At 42.2% G+C, this 17,402-nt stretch overlaps 1 protein-coding gene across 3 annotated transcripts in view; it reads left to right on the top strand.

Annotated features, from left to right (window-relative positions):
* The window catches only part of shank2b (SH3 and multiple ankyrin repeat domains 2b), a 204,837-nt gene that overhangs the window by 75,012 nt on the left and 112,423 nt on the right, over positions 1–17,402 (top strand). For all 3 annotated transcript variants that reach the window (XM_030076268.1, XM_030076260.1, XM_030076253.1), the window contains exons 7-9: positions 1,527–1,694; positions 4,424–4,540; positions 7,139–7,216. In XM_030076268.1, the coding sequence (XP_029932128.1) occupies positions 1,527–1,694; positions 4,424–4,540; positions 7,139–7,216 (363 nt within the window). The remainder of the gene's footprint in view (positions 1–1,526; positions 1,695–4,423; positions 4,541–7,138; positions 7,217–17,402) is intronic.

Here is a 17,402-nt window from a genome sequence, read left to right as displayed (position 1 = left end):
AGCCCATAGAGTCCTCAGACTGAATTAAAACTTGCTCCCAAATCATCAGAAATGCTGATGGGGATCCTTACGGGATCAAAACTTTGATTACATTTACATGAAGTTTTGGGAGCAATTTTTTTTATTGTGTGTGGAATCCCATATTTCCCTTCATTTTTAAGCATAACTTTTGTCTGAAAGTGTTTTTATACATCACTTTTCCAGCGCTGTGTGGGCACTTGGACTAAGGTTACAACTGTCCTGATCCCTCCCACTTAACGTCTTCACATTGTTTATATGTATATTGCGTCCACAGTGCAATCACAATATGTGCAATTCCAATCACAGTGCAAGCCTTAGCATTTTAATATCTGGTTTTGAAAATCTGATACCAATGGAGGCAAAGTCTTTAGGTGAGTCCAGCAGAACGGGCAAGCCCGCGTAAAGATAAAATGTGATCTGGCTTCTGCTATCAGCCCTTCCCGAGGAGCTCAGACCAACATAATCAGTTTCATCTTTTAAATCTCCTCTTAAAACACTTTCATGAGCAGCCTTTTTATAATTGCATTTTTGTTTAATCGTGTATTATGCATTCTTGTATTCTTTTATTACAAACTTTTATCTGTCTTAATGTTTTTTTTAATTCAATCTGACTTTTTGCCTTTTCTCTTTGTAGAAAGTTCTTTGTGCTTTTCTGTGTTGTTCCTCTTGTTCTTCTTGTTCTTGTTCTATTTGTTGTTGTTGTTGTTGTTCTTCTTCTTCTTCTTCTTCTTCTTCTTGTTCTTCTTCTTGTTCTTCTTCTTCTTGTTCTTGTTCTTGTTCTTCTTCTTCTTCTTCTTCTTCTTCTCCTTCTTTATTATAGTAGTAGTAGTGCCGGTTTTAAAAATGTTACATTGGACTGATAAATGTATTTGTTATGTCTTTTTGTGTTTGTTGGACGGGATGTAACTTAAACCAAATTTCCCCCCTGGGGACAAATAAAGTATGATAAAGTATAAAGTATAAAGTAAATGTAACCTAGCCTTGATGAAGCATCACTATTCCCTTGGACTTTGGGTCTTACCGGATGGAAGCAGTTTTGGGGATTACATTTCATGCACTGCAAATATATTTCCCCAGGGAAGGAATAAAAGTGAAAAACGAGATCTGACAAATTCAGTCTCGTAATTGAAGATTCTTGTACAAATCATTTGGACCATTAAGGTGTTACGCTTTTGTTTCATGTCGGATGGACAACTCAAGAGACCATCAAGTGGACACTTGGCGGGTGGGTCTTATACTAGCTTGCTAGCTTTTCCACAATAAAGGAGGAGAATTTCCTGAAGGTTTTTTAATTTTGCATGGAGGAGAAGGCCTGGGATCGAGGTTAAGTGTGACCACAGGCCTACACTGAAGTGGGATTGGCTTCAGAACAACAATGAAGTTGATGATCCAACTCACTCAAGAACATACTTATCTGTTTGTTTCTGTCTTTCTCTCTGCCCCAAACCTCCCCACCACACAACACACACACACACACACACACACACACACACACACATACACAGACGCTGCTGGAGCTGGGAGCCTCTCCAGACTACAAAGACAGCCGTGGCCTGACTCCTCTGTACCACAGTGTGGTGGTAGGAGGAGACCCAGGCTGCTGCGAGCTGCTGCTGCACCACCACGCCTCCGTCTGCTGCCAGGACGAGAACGGCTGGCATGAGGTTCACCAGGTACACACACACACACACACACACATGCATGTTTTCATCAAAAGATTCACCAGGCACACACACATACGCGTACACAAGGATTTTGGTCTGGTGTATTAAATGGAAAGTTTGCTTAGGGAACACACCAGTGGCGGATCTAGATATTATCACTTGGGGTGGCATAGAGTTTTGGCAGGGTGGCTTAGGGGTGCTGGGCAACCTTATGACTAGTTCACACCACATGATTTTAGCCCTCATTTTCCACTCGCCGACGGTTTCAGGAGCTTGACGACAAAAGCCGGAGATCAGAGGCAAATGAGCGTTTGCTTGGCGCTTGCAAACCGGCACGCGAACACTATGTGTGAACTGTTCAAAGACGCCAGTTGAGAGGCTCACCGATGCATCCCAGATATCTGGTAGGCTAAATAACCGGATGTGTCAGCGATGATCAGCAGTCAACCACAGCAGCGCCCTGAACCCAGAAATTTTTCTCTCCTCTGTCTCTCTCATACACACACTCAAATGTACACACTCCCCTCTGTGCCTCTCTTTGTGTTTCTGCCAGTGTATCAGAATACACTCGCATACACACAAGCTTTTCAGTATTTGTAACCCTGTTGTCATTGCCGGACCACAATACAAGCAGGCAGCTACCTACGATTTCATTGCAAAAATATTTATTTACCTCCAACTCTCTCTACGGAACAGACAATTTGCTGCCCGCGTATCCCGATCCATTCTCTCACCCACTCATTTCCCATGTCACTTCTCCCGTTTGGTATCCAAACTGCATTTTGCCATGAAAACAAGCAGACTTGAGGATTTCTCCAGGTGAAAGATCTCACAATGTGTGAACACTACAATGATCTGATGATTTTTAAAGTTCTGTAGTGTGATCTTTAATGCAGTTTAGTTAATGTAAATTAGTTTAATTTACTTAAAATGGAGATGCAATAATAATAATTATCTACAGCTTCTCACAAGAAATCCCCTCAGTGATAGAGGTGGACTTCTCCACAGAAAGATCAAAGTGAAAAGTCCAAACCAGGACCAAGAGCTGCTGCTATACTGGTCACAATTACAATCACAAAGTGTTTCCCAAAGCATGCTTTCACTTACATGATTTACATTATGTAATAGTCCAGTAAATATTTGGAATCAAATGTAGTGATCATTTCATCATCATCAACCGTCATATACCCAATTTACCCAAATTCTCCTCAGGGGCCAATACAGTATTTCTGATCTGATTCTGATTTAATCTACTCTGTTTAGCAAATGCTCAACACTGCCCCCGATGGCCAAAAGACTGTACTACATTGTTTTTTTCTGACTCACTTCATGTGTGCTCCACACTGTATCCGTTCATGTAGAGCCTATAGAGAGAGAGGCCAGCCGAGGCCATTGATTGCTGTGAGAGAAAAACCTCAGAAGCACATCGTCTCATCCCTTTTGACTTTGTCCACACGTTTCTAGAAACCGTGCAGCGTTCACTTGAACTCAGACATCAGAGTTTTGGTATTGTAAATTTCCAACCAGCAACAAGATTTTTTTTAAGTAGAGTGACCAGAACTTGAGTAGTAACTGGGGTGGCAAGGCCGTTTTTTTTACGGTGGCAGCTGGCACCCCATGCTACCCCCTAGATCCGCCACACACACACACACACACACACAACACACGCACATGCAGAGTCCTCTTCTGGCTGCAGGCCACGGTCTTGGCAGCTGTTATCCATTGGAGTAGATAAAGCCATTTAAGGGGAGCAACCCTGCAGCACAGACAAATTATATTCGTCAGCACACAATGTGTGTCTATTTGTATGTGTGTGTGTGTGTGTGTGTGTGTGTGTGTGTGTCAGTGTAATCAGTTTGCTGATATCTGTCTCCTTGTAGATTTGCAGAATCTCTCCCTTTCTCCGCCCGTCCCATTTCAGACATGATAACAATCAGCTATCAGGCAGGGCGAGGAACAACAGAGAGCAGAGGCTGCTAGCTGACAGATCAGGGCATTCATGCTTGGATATGATTTCAAGTAATTAACGTGTGATTGGTGTGTTTTGGCCCGACACTAACACAAACCTCAAAACTGGACAGATCACCAGCAAAGCAAGACAAATAAAGTGTCAACATATTCAGCTCATGTTTTGCCTGGGTGTCCTAATAATGTGCTAATCACTCTGTTGATGACAAAATAGTTCTCGCTGCTACCAGCTTCAGTTGATTAGCTGCCATTTAGGTTAACCCTCCTTTCTCTAGAAATCTCCCAAATAAGCCAAATAAGCCCTACTAAAATAAGCCACCTTGCACTGAAACTGAAATCCTTCGCCATAACCCAAAACATTAATGAGGTTGAGTGAGTAAAATGTCTAATTAAAGCAATAACCTGCACAGCCTGTGCTTGTAAATTCTAATTACATTCTCTCCTGATGAATTGAATTTTGTTCTTGTCTGTTCTGCAAACGAGCTTTGGACCTGCACAGATGGCGTCAGTTTTCTTTGTTTAGTTTTTCTTATGCATGTGCACATACTCCCCCAGAAGAACGTTTGCGTCTATTTGATGACTGGGTTCAAACTGAGGATGCAACTTGTCATCATGATGTTATCTGCTTTGCAGCACACTGACATCTAGTGTCTGTAGCCTCTTACTGCAGCTCCTGTCAAGGCATGTTAATGAACAGTGGGAATATCAAAGGCTTTATTTCACACTGAGTGAAAAACTTTGTATGTGTGTGTGTGTGTGTGTGTGTACAGGCTTGCCGTCACGGCCATGTGCAGCATTTGGAGCATCTATTATTCTATGGGGCAGACATGAGCGCCCAGAATGCCTCGGGAAACGCCGCACTACACATCTGTGCCCTATACAACCAGGTGAGCTGTGTGTGTGTATGTGTGTGTGTGCATGTGACTGTGTGTGTTATATGAATGAATGCACATGCTTTGACCTTTGACCTGGTACAATCATTAGTTAGAGTTTACAGTTTACAGTTTTGGTGGTTGATTTCTTGGCTGTTATTTAATTGATGTCAGGGGACTTTAAAGTCAAAGGTCAAAACTAGAAAAAACAGTGGATTAGGATTATAGGTTTATCCCACTCAGGGATGATGGTTAAAACAGGTCTAATCTAGATAATAGTAAGTAGAGAGAGAGCAAGAGAGATGGCACAAAATGCCAACAAATTAGAAAATCACACTCCTAAACTCTACTGGAACTCTTGCCCTAAGTGACAAAATCCAAGTTGTTTTTTATTGTAACATTAGCCACATTAGTTGCATGATACGTGTCATAATTCAAGGATAAAGACAATCAAAACCTTAAACTAACAAAAAAGTAATTTGTTTGATGGATTATTTGGTAATGATATCCATTTTCTGCTTTTTTTTTTTTTTTAGTATTGCCGCTGTCTTTCTAATTTCTTCTAATTTTACCCAATTTCCCCTCAGGGATCGATAAAGTACTTCTGATTCTGATTTCTGATTCTGTTTGTAATCATACTGTATATGTATTTTGGCAATAAGTGCAGTTGTAATTCATAAGAAAGACAGAGAGATAGAGTGAGTGAGAGAGAGAGAAAGAGAGTGAGAGAGAGAGAGAGAGAGAGAGAGAGAGAGAGAGAGAGAGAGCTAGAATATAAAATGTTTCCATCAGTGTATCCCTGCATTAATGTTTCATACAAAAACGATTTATTCCTCAAACTTTGGCTTCTGATAACTTAAATGTATCCTCACACATGACAAACATATTCACTAAGCCTGGGAGTAACTGTACCCAAAATCACACACACACAATTTATTTAGCTGCTTGCATGATTTTTTTTGTGACAATCCAGTATCCCTCTGCAGTGATCTGGTGCCACCTCTTACAGTCAGTGTTTACAGAATACATTAGCCATCTCTAGCCACTGTTTTTCACTGCCCTGTTATGCTGCTGACTGGCTTCTACAGTATCTAGCCTTTGGCTACAAGTCAGCAGCAGCAGCGGCTAACCCTTGCACGGGCCATCCTTTCAGTAAATACAAATACTGCCAGCGATCTAACAAGACATTAGCACATCATCCTTAGAGCTCAGACAGTTAAGCAGAGGACTGAGGCTGCAAATCAATCTGGTGAGTTTGTGGCAGTACAAGCTTTTAGTGTCACTTAAGGAAAGGTTTTACGCTGTTTCAAACGAAAAGGAACCTCTGGCTTTTGACTTTTATGAATCGAACCTCTAACCGGCTGCTTTTGTGAGATTACATGCTAAGCTGAGCCAGAACAGAAAAAAAAAAACTTAATAATATACAGCATGCTTTAAAATGATGAATTAATAGAGCCAAGTGAGGAAAAGGGGATGATGAAACCTGGACTTTGTTATTGGGATTTTATATTGTCATTCTCAAATATGATTTCTAACCCTGTAAAAAGAATACTTGGCACTTATCTCAGCTCAAAATATGGTAAATACATGTGTTTGCAGCTAATTTCATAGCACAAGAAAATGTGCATAAGTCGGTATATTATGTTGTTATGTTATATTGTTGTGGACTGATAATTCTCCTTGGTGCTGTCACATCTTCTCCATCAGTCAAAGTTCACCACACAGACTGAAATCCATGTGAAAGCTGAACTTACCATGAAAACACAGCCCTGCTTCTATTCATAGCTTTTGCACGACGTCACCCATTTCCATTTTCAAGATCTCATTACGCATGTAGCTTATAAGGAAACATGTCATGGGATTGCTACAAGTCTGCTGTCAGAGACTTGGCTGTGTCTGTATAGAAATGTGCCTTCTTAGTGTTCTGCGTGTGTGAGTGAAACAGTAACAGTCACAGATCTCAGAATAAAATGGCTAAGAAAATGTGATTTCTAATGCAGAAAAAGCAGATTGTGTGTGGCTGTGTGTGTTTGAGGTGCCGAGTTTTCAACTCTCAATATTTTATTGTGGATCTAAAAAAAGTATTCATATTCATGTGTGTGCACAGCACTTGCGTGGTTGAGCACTTTGTGGGCGATTTGTGCTGTACATTCAAAACCCTTTGCACTCTCCATCTCTGTTCTTCTCTCTCTCTCTCTCGCTCTCTTTATCTCTCTCTCTCTCTCTCTCTCTCTCTCTCCCTCTCTCTCTCCTCTCTCTCTGTGTTTCTCCCTCTCTCTGAGTGGAGCATTAGATTACTGACTCAAAGCGAGTGATGCTCCATTCCTGACACAGGTAGTAAATGCTTTGAAGCTGGGATGTTGATGGAAAAACTCCACCAATAAGGGATAAATATTCAACCACAATTGCTGCTCTGCTAACATCTTCACTTTCGGGAAATTCAGTATTTCAGACTAAAGTCAGTGGGAGCTACCTGTCCTTCTCCTGAACAAAGTAGGACAATTTCAGGGATGGAGTATGACATGTAGCGCTGTCGGTTCAGAGATGGTTTTCGTGTTGTTATTGACCTTTCCACACTGTTGTGGTTTACATTTTTTCACTCTTCCCTTGCAGGATAACTGTGCCAGAGTGCTGCTTGTTCGTGGAGCTGACAAAGAAGTGAAGAACTACAACAGCCAGAGTCCATTTCAGGTAAAACACAACCACTTCATCTCAGCAACTTTTGCATGGGTGTCATTACATGGCATGAATTTCAGCTAACGGTCAGAGAAAACTATGTGGCTGCGTATTTTCTCCATCGTATGTGCTACCATGGCAACTGTGAGGTCAAGGTCAGCTGCAACCACAGATTGTCTCTGGGACCAATTGTATTTTTGGCCAATTTCAGATTTGTTTCAGTTGAGCAGGATTAGCTTTGGTGAATTATTCTCATGTTATTCTTCGTTGTGTTCCTTGCGTGGTTTGATCGCGTCAAGTCAGTTTAAATACTGTGTACCGCTGCCGTTGGGTGTGAACCTCAAATATCAAAAAGGAACTCATAAAAATAACCTTAGACTGTTGTGGATCATGTGGACTGATGTAATTTCATTGTTCACGTATCGTGTCTGAGCTTCTTCTTCCAACTGTGTGGAAAAGGGGCGGCAGCAACAGGCATTTACAAAAATACGTAACAGGTGATTGGATTAAGCATCTGCCTGTGATTATCTATCCAGTCAGACACACAAACTATATTCATAATATGAGACTGCCAAAGCTAAACAAACAGCAGCAGCTGTGATAGTGGAAGTGAGTAAGCATATTGGTCAGCATAACACTGGCTTGTTAGCATGTTGGTGCGCAATCCTTTCCACTTTTGTAGGGAAAGTTGACGTGCTTTCGCTCCTGTTTTCCAATCCAGCGCATTGAAGCTTTGTGCTGTTCCTCAAAGGATGCAGATTGGTCCGCCCGTTTCAAGCGAATGCTTTGGTTGAAGCGTGGCCTGATTGCAGATCTGCCAATCTGTACACATTTTGGGTAGCAGGTAGGCATTTTCATATCAAAGTACACTGGTACGACGTGTCACGCTAAAGTATGCTAAAAGCCCAACTGTGCCGATCTGCAGCCTGCAGCCTTCTCCAAAAAGCTGGTGACGTCTTGTTAGTTTTACGAGTTGTACAGTACCCAAGCCTAACAGCAGGAGGCAGCAGCAATACGCCAACGAGCATCTAGCCTGCCAAAAAGCAAAAGAAGAAGAGGAGTTTGACCAGTCATAGCACTGAATTTGTTTCCGTTACCTTCACCAAAGACCATATATTAATAGTCCTCACCCACCTATGAAAAAAACCTTTGCAAGCAGGGATGATTGTCAGATTAGTAATGTCATTTCATAAGACAGTAACAAGGATCTGCAAATCAACAGCAACACTCTTGACCTCAGTTTCATCTCTTTCGTCCCCCTGTCCTGACTCTGGCTGGCTGGTTCCTCCAGTGAGGATCGTTCTTTGAGCTCCTTTGCAAAGGTAAAAGGACTGGGAGTGATGTGGATTGGGAATTGAGTTAACATTAGCCTAACGTTATGTATGTGTTTTCAAGCTAGCATGCTTGTTCGCCAGTCATTTAAGTTGGGAAGGTTACTCTGTTGTCCAAGTGCGTGTGCCACAGGAATTCGTAGAAAGTTGCCCATGAGAGATGCCCATGCCTCAGCATCTCCAGACACGTCTGCTGCACTGCCCTCTAGGGGTTGAAACTTTCAGTCATGTTGCACTTGTGGCACTTCTGTGATAGCAGGTATTTTTAGCAGCTGTCAGTGGCAAAGTACCTGCTGCCTCATCACTGATCGGGTGTGGCCAGAAGTGCAACATGCTTGAACGTTTCAGCTCCAAGAGAGCCGGGCAGCAGAGATTTGATCCTGGTGTTCAGTCACTGTTTAACATCAGTCATCAAGGATCAGCAGGTGATAATTTAACATCAAACGATATGCATATTCCTCAAAATGTTTTGGCAAGTTTTCTGAATTCAAGGAGATAAAATTACATGCAATACTAGCTATATATTCAGGTATCACCCTGGTGAGCTTATTCAGTTTCTGCAACAAACACAAAATAGCAAAGTGGAGAAAAAAAGTTGTTCATTAAAGAACAAGCACAAAAGATGTACATATTCTTAATCATATTTAACTAAAGAAAAATGGAATTGGTTTGGATTGGTATTGGCAGGTCAGACCCAAAGAAGAGTTGGGATCGGAATCAGACAAGAAAAATTATGTCACCGATTAGAGATTCCTAATTCCTAGTGAAACTCTTCACCCTCAAGGGCTGTGCATTATGTCGGATGTCTGTGTCATTGTTTCTGGAAAGAGGTTTTCACATGTGCATTTTCGATGGTTGGTACCCATCCAGCCACACTGCACTGTGGGTGACGAGAGACAGACTGGAAACCTCCCCAAATAAAACAGAAATGATCCGGATGGATAGATTGCACCAGGTGTTAAGCAGAAAAATATTTTTCTTTTTCTTTTTTTTCTTTTGTTGTATTTTGAGTGAACTGTTCCTTTAAGACTATAGCATAGCCATGCTGCAGGAATATAATAATAGAACACTGGTATGGGAAGTATTACAGTGGGTGTGCATGTGTGCACAAGTACGTGAACTTGCATCTTTGTGTGTGTGTGTGTGTGTGTGTGTGTGTGTGTGTGTGTGTGTGTGTGTGTGTGTGCTTTAGCAGCACATCCATCCTAGTGAAAACCCCGGCAGCGCTAAGAGCTGCCTAGCTGGCATGATTGACTCATAACCTACGCCTGAGTTACAAAAGAGCCTCATTCAGGCGGGGGTTTATGAAAGGCAGTCCCACGGGGTCCTCAGTTGTCCTCCACAGCCACTCTAGAGGAGCGCTTCATTAGTTAGCCCAGTCCGAATGCTGTTCACATTACTGTATTAGTCAGACTCTCAGCGCTCAGCAACAAGGCTGGATTTCTATCCATGGCCTGGATTCAGCTTTTATCTCAGGGCTGATCTGATTTGTGGCCTTGTCACCACTTCATTGCACTTCGTTTCATTTTCATTTGTGGATCCAGGATCCAGGATCTGGTTTGTGGCACAGTACAAACCATTAGGCAGTGGCAACTAAAGTGGGGAAAAATCATCCACTGAGGTGCGTGTGTTTGTATTTCTCTCACCCAGCTCTTATATTGTTTAGTCAAAGAAAAGAATCCACTTTAAAACACCACTACAACGGCTAGTGGCAATGTACCTCAGATTTCCTGGCTTATTCTCCTGTTTGGTGTTTTTTTTCCCTTTCTCTTATTCTTACGCATGGATAACTGGCCAAAAGGAGATGACAAAATATTTCCAGCATAGCAGCAATGTGGTTGTATAGCAGATAATGGACCAGCAATCCAGAACATCAGCAGTAAATGTCACATTTAGCTGTCAGTCTCTCAGAATCAAAGAGCAAGGGTGTCTTTACAGACCCATCATTTTGCACCAGCATTCAAAACAGTCATACGGGGAAAAAAATCCTCATACAACAAGCAGAGATGCCAGTCTCTTCACCAACAGTAGCCTCAATAGACCAGGATTCAAGGCAGTTTTGAAAAGGGCTTTCTCTCGATGGGAAAATTTCTCACTCTCTTGCTCTTTCTATCTCTATATAGCTATTGTTCTCTCCCTCCTACACATATAACCAAGAGCTGCAACTGTTACACTGTTAGTTACCAGGTGAGGGAGGATTTTTTTTTTTTTTCCCTTTGTCTTGTGAGATCAGCCTCTACATTAGGTCTCTGTTGCATTTATGGGTGTGACTGGGGTGTAAAGGTGAGACCGAGCTGTGTAACACTTTGTCCAGAATCTGTACAAAGTGTTTATAGTAGCCGTGTGAAATTTCCCCTCCGTTAGACTTTCTCCCTAAAGGGACTGCTGGTCCAGAGTCTCTTTAATATGTTGGTGTTTTATCTGTGTTCACATCTTAAATAAGTCAAGGAAGTTGAGCACTCGGGGCATTTGTGGATTCAAGGCAGTCTTGCAATGAGGCGTGCTCACATTGTCCGCTGAGCTGCCGTGTGTGCTGTTAATTGGGGCAGTGTGTGTGGGCGTGCGGCCGTGCCATTTGATGATAAGTGTCAGCTCATTGCCTAACTGTGTGTGTGTGTGTGTGTGTGTGTGTGCACAGTGTGCCACAGTTTAGCCTGATAAGCCTTGTCACACAAAAAGAAATCATGATTTAGAGCCTAGCTGAAGCTGAGAAATCTCCCAATCTCCCATCATCCTCTGTGGGTGCCCCATTCTCTGGAAGGAGGGCTTTCAAAAGATAAAATTCATTTTCTGTATTTAATACCGCTTCCCACCCTCCCACCTTCAATTGTTCACATCCTCTCCAGCTCCGCTCACTCCTTTCCTCTCCCTTCCCCTCGTGCAGAATTTGCATCTCCCCGGTCTAACCTCTGTGGTGTTCGAAGCTTTTCATCCTCGCAATAATGCCTCATTTCGTTTGCCAAGTCCTCTCTCTCTCTCTCGTTCTTTCACACCATCGTCCTCCCAACATTTTTTTTTTCTCTTTTCTCTACACTTTCTTCCACACCATTCTTCTAATCTAATTTCTCTCTCCAGTTCTCATTATATTCCTTGTCTCTTTTCTTCTTCGTGGCTCCTCCTTTATTCTCTCCCCTCTTTGCCCCCACACTTTCTCTCCCTTTTCTCCATTGCCCTTGGCACATAAGTCAGTCTTGCTTTCCATCTCGATCCCCCTTCCGCTATTATCTGCCCTCCTATTCAGAGTCTTAGGGGAAGGGAGGGAAATTCAGGCATCAGTCACCCATGTCGAATCATTCCAGAGGTCCACGGTAGACATCGGGCTAGTTTTGCCAAGGCTTTTGTGTCATTTCTTTTATTGTTTTCAGTGTAGAAATTGTTCTGTAAACATTTGACAACATGTATCAGCTCACATTCCCACATGCACAGCTTGGAGGTTTCACTGACATAACTTAGTGAATGTGAAACCAGGACATCTAAACTGACCAGCTGCAAGAGCATAACGAAGGAAAAAGAACTGATGCAAATTTATGTCCTGTTAAATGTGCATAACAAACTTGTCAAGTGCACTTTAAAGCTGAGCAGCATGTGCTTGGAGAGAGCTCACAAAATTTTTTTTTTGAAGCTGTGTTTTCCCGTATTTCAAACACTTGGAAAATTCTTTTGATTTGAGAAATCTCCGTTCTTGAGGGATTCGGATTGTCAAGGTTCTCCTGTGGTTGATAAGTAGCTCAGTGCCGTGCAACTTCAAAACGCCACGCTTTCCAGCCTTGGCAAGCACCGTGATTGCCTCTTTTCTGTCCCGTCCTTCACTTTCCTCTCTGCATTTTATTAGTGATCGATTGCCGCCACCACTTTCCGCTTAATTTCCATTTTTGCTGTCCTCATCCCTCATCCCAAGGCACAACACCCTTCCAGCCCATGCCCATCCCCCTTGTTATTTCTGTGTCATACACAACCATTTGTCTCCATGACAACCAAGGGAGAACAGAAAAAAATGGATGCAGAGATGCGTGTGTTTGTGTGTGTGTATGTATGTATGTATGTGATTTAAGGAGGGTGATTGAGAATGCTCCCCTGATTTTTTTTTTTTTTTTTTTTTTTTTTTACCTCGGTTACCTCACTGGCTACCAACTTAAATAAAACTGGATAGGAAAAGAGGGTCCAAGGAGAGTCTACTGCCTCCACATGTCCGCACCCGTATTGGCTGAGGATCAAATCTCACAAGAACAATCTCCTCTGTGTCTTCCTTAGCTCTGGCTCCCTCTCAGCAATACAATAGACTTATCTTGATTGGGAAAAAAAATAATAATAAAATAAAAGGAAGAACAAAAAAGGATATACCAAGGGGAACGTGCTGCCCACTCTACTTTTAGTGGGGGGAAAAAAAAGGGAAAAGCACAATTGGGCCATCACAAAATCAGTGCAGACAGGCGCTGTGACATGAAGTGAAATAATGAGATTGGACGATACGCAGGCACTGCCACCAAAACGCTTGATTAAAATCCTCAGCCCAAAGCCACAGGTCGATGCTTCAGTGGATTCCTCCTTCCAACAGCACCGCCTGCCAGTTACTCCATGTGGCACGCGGTGCATCCTGTCCACTGCTGCTAGCCGCCCTCATTACACACTCCTGTTTTTAAGGACCTTGACACTGATTCTGCATGTTGAGCATAATAGCTTTAAAACATGTACACTTCATGTTTCTGCTAATCTTTTCCTGAAGACAGTAGTCCAAGCCATTGGTTTCCATTCATTCTGCCATGGGCGCAAATTTAGGGGGGGGTCAGGGAGGACAAGTCCCCCCCAAATATTTATAAAAGATAAATTAAACCCCTCTTGACCCCCTGACCCCCCGCTAAATGTGTCCCCCCCCCCCCAATGTCTAAGGGAAATTTGCACCGCTGCATTCTGCTATATGAAAATGAACATTCAGAGTCTTGTCCTCCACATTAGTTTTCGTGAAAGCAGCAGCACAGTTGTGTTTTGACCCTTGCAATTGAGCGGAAAAAAACAGTCCCTCTGTGTTTGCTTTACAGAGCAAATCATCAGTTCTGTGGTTCATGAATGGCGGCGATAGTGTTAGTGGGTGTTTCGACCACAAATTCAAATTAGAAAATCGAGGGATTTTGATTATATGTTGTGAAATCCCTAGTACCCCTGTATGACTGGCAAAATGGTTTGTTGCCAAGTGAAACGTTGCTAATTTGTAGTAAATGGGCTAAGTATTCAGCGTCACCGGGATGGTCCTTAAACATCACGTTAAAGATTAAAGATGCAGTGATAATCCAGATCTGCCAACTTTCACACTTTGGGGCGTGACACTCATGCAAACAAGCCTTCTCGCACCACACGTCCCAACAATCAGACGTGAAATACGTGATATCGTCTCACACGCTGCTGGATTCTGAACAGTGAACGCGCTACAGGCCGAGCTGGGATGCGTGACTCTGGCAAGCTAGTGGTTGCCATGGTAACAGCTGGGTGTGCTGGCAAGAGTCAGCGTAAAGTTTAGCAGCAAGAAGACAGGAGAGACGCCCACAGCGATTCTGACTCCCGGTCCATGATGGCTTGGACTCGACTCAAGCTGAGCCCTGATCCAATGTGGCGGCGCAGCGGTGATAGTTTGTTTTATTTTTGTTTATGTAGGCCATCGTTGCACCCTTAAAGTGAACGTCCAGCTTCCTTTTGCAGTTTTTTATTAAATGTTCTGTTTATTTACAAAGTCATTTTAGCCTTCGTCCTATTTTAAGCTTGAACAGCCCACACACAGCGTTCCATTAAATGTAACCTCCCCTAATGACAAAATATAGTATTATTATATCCATGTGATGTCAGCCAAGTATTATTTTTACTCGTCATACAAAAGATAGAAAAGCGAGCACCACCTTTATTGGTTCTCTGAATAAGGGAAAGTCTTGATTTCATGCCATTATCAGTTTGTTTTGTCTTAAGATCTAAATAAGTTATTTAGATATTACTTCTATTCGGATAGGCCTAAGAGACTAAAATGGGTAGAGTCAGATGAGCGACTCGGTGAGAAGCATTGACCTTTCTTGTCCTATGTTTTGAGGAAAAATATGTGTAAAATTTGGAGCGTATATCAAAAATGCTATGCAATAAACACAAATTAGCAAAAAGAAAAACTCATATCAACAAGGTTTTGGTTCGTAAGGCCAGAGAGGTTATCACAAATAATGCTCATATCATTATTATTATGTATTATAAAAATAAGCACTACTAGAATGAGGCCTTGCTGCTCTGTATTGTAGGAGAATGTTACCAAGCTAGCTTCGAGTACAGAGAGAAGTCAGTTCAGTAGCTGACTGCCGACGTGCAGTGTCAAAAACACGTCAAAAACACGTTATAAACATTAACCTCTGTTAACTTAATGACTGGGCTCCAACACTGCAGACAGGGGAAAGTGGAGTTTTCCTCCAGTCAGGACGCAGCAGCAGGTGAGTTCCTCTTCCCGCCTGGTGCCTGACTGATGGAGGCTAACTTACTGAGAAACCGTAAAATATAAACACACACAAGAAAACAATTATTGTAATGTCTTTACTTTTAGCACTTATGTTGGTATGGAAAATGCACTACAAGCTTTTTTTTCTTAGTGAAAGCTTTAATGCTAGTAAATGATAAATTATTATTTATGTCAATTTATTAATTTTCTTCATCAGGTAAAGCTGTGTAATAAGTGGGAAAATCCATGCAAAGTGGTCTTCTATTGTAAAATAATGACATTCACAGAGGTTTTTATTTTTTGATAGTTAGACCATCTTGTTGTGGATTATTTCTTACTTGTACAGTAGCATAGTGATATCAAATTGATTTCAGGGGTACAACTAAGAAAGCCATCCATTGATTTTGTGTATTTTATGAATTTGCAAAAGATCAAGGATGCTGAGAGACAAATGCTGTAAAAAAAAAAAAAAAAAATGTTTGCAGTCAGTCAGTGGGTTTGTATCCATCGGTTTTCAGGTCGCAGTGAAAATGGGGACTTCATGTGTCACTCCATCACTTTTCCTGATGTGTTGCTCCATCCCATCAGCTAAGCCTGTGCTGGGATCATGGTTCCTCCAGAGAATAGCTTGTCACAGATTTGTCACACATCACGGCGAGCGCTATGGGAGATCCTCATTATGAGTGGGAGATCAAGCTAGCATTGATCATGCAGGATATCTCCCTTCCTCCATCGCTCTCGCAGGAAGCACTGCACCCTCAACATTATGTTTATTTATTCACACTGTAATTCAAACTCAGCTTTTTTTTCTGGATTGAAATCAGAAATATACTGTCTGTTACTGTGGTTGGTAATCTGGCTTATCTAAAATTCAGGATTCAGGAGGATCTGTAGTGGTGGAAAAAACATCCCTGTCAGGGAATCCCATGTGGTTTTGCCCAGATATGTCTTATTCATATCTGGAATCGGTCAACTTTGGAGGAAGGGGGCAGAGTATTAATAATCAAGCTATGTTTTTCTCAATAATATACACCTACGCTCTCGCTCTCTCAGTGTTTCTCTCCCTCTCTCTCTCTCTCTCTCCCTCTCCCCTTCTCTCTCTCTCTGTTTTGAATATTTGTTCTTTTGAAATTATAACAGGAAAGCTCATATGATGATAGTGGATTTCCCTTGAGATGTGTGTGTGTGTGTATGAATGTGTGTGTGCGCACACGGGCAGTTCTGCATGGATGGCCCTAAGTTGCAGCTTGAAGCCCTGCAACAGCCTCCAGGCTCAGGCCCCACATAAACCACTCCACACAACTCAAGACAACATGATCTGGGTCAGTCACAAACACCTTTCCAGCTGCCACAGGAAATCCTTTGACTGCCCCCTGGTGGAGGCAGAGATAACACACCATTTTTATGCACAGTGGCCCGGGATCTGAGCCAGAGTCACTTGAACTTGCCAAACACAGCAAGGAATTTGCCCCTGGTTTCTTAGTGGCTTTAACCTAAACAGAGAGTTACACAAAAACAGATCAACACACCGAGTTCAGGACAAAACAACACACAAACACAGAAAAGGGCTCCGTGACAGTCGGTCAGGAATTATTCCAGCTGAGGAATTCCAGCTGAGGCCGAGGTATTATTACAGCTGTCCACATAAGCTAATTTTCCTACCAGTTTTCAGATTAAAATTGTTGAAGTTCAGCGCAAACGTGCTGCAAACTGAGCTGAATTGGATTCAACACTGCACTGTTTTGCTCAGCACCAAACTGAAAGAAAGAGAGAGAAAGAAGAAGAGTGAGCATGTTATCCCCTCATGGACAAATCTCTGTTTCAAAGGGTTAAAAATTAATTTCTTGACATTGCCCTGGATTTTTTTTTTTAATGAATAATTCATGATAGTTATTGTTGAATTTGATGGATGATTGACAGATGCATCATCCTTTCCACTGGAGAGACACAGAGAAACAACAGGAAAATGTGCATTCACTTGAATCATGCATGTGCAGCTACACACGGGATGCATCTTTTTCTACTTTTAAAGGCTTATTTTCAGTAAATGGATGCAATTTTCTGACTTCATTATACTGTTCTGTGCAGCTCTATTATTTTGCGCCTACCTTCTTGGTCATCATATTCGCCATTACGAGTAAATATCTTATGAAAGCACATTATCAATATTCAGGTATTAGGTCAAAAATATGATATTTGTCCATATTTGCTGTTGTGTCCGTATCGCCCAGCCCTACCGAGCATCATCTCTGCCATTTTCAGGGCCTCGACAATATGTCCAGCCGACCTCTGTGAACCACAACCTTATTTCTGTTCTGCTTTACCATGAACATGTGCCTCCACATCTTCTGCATGTGCCGGATGTTGTGTGTGTGTGTGTGTGTGTGTGTGTGTGTTATGTTCATGTGTG

Source organism: Myripristis murdjan, chromosome 3 (genome assembly GCF_902150065.1).
Source record: "Myripristis murdjan chromosome 3, fMyrMur1.1, whole genome shotgun sequence".
Taxonomy (NCBI): domain Eukaryota; kingdom Metazoa; phylum Chordata; class Actinopteri; order Holocentriformes; family Holocentridae; genus Myripristis; species Myripristis murdjan.
This window is presented reverse-complemented; position numbering and strand designations above follow the sequence as displayed.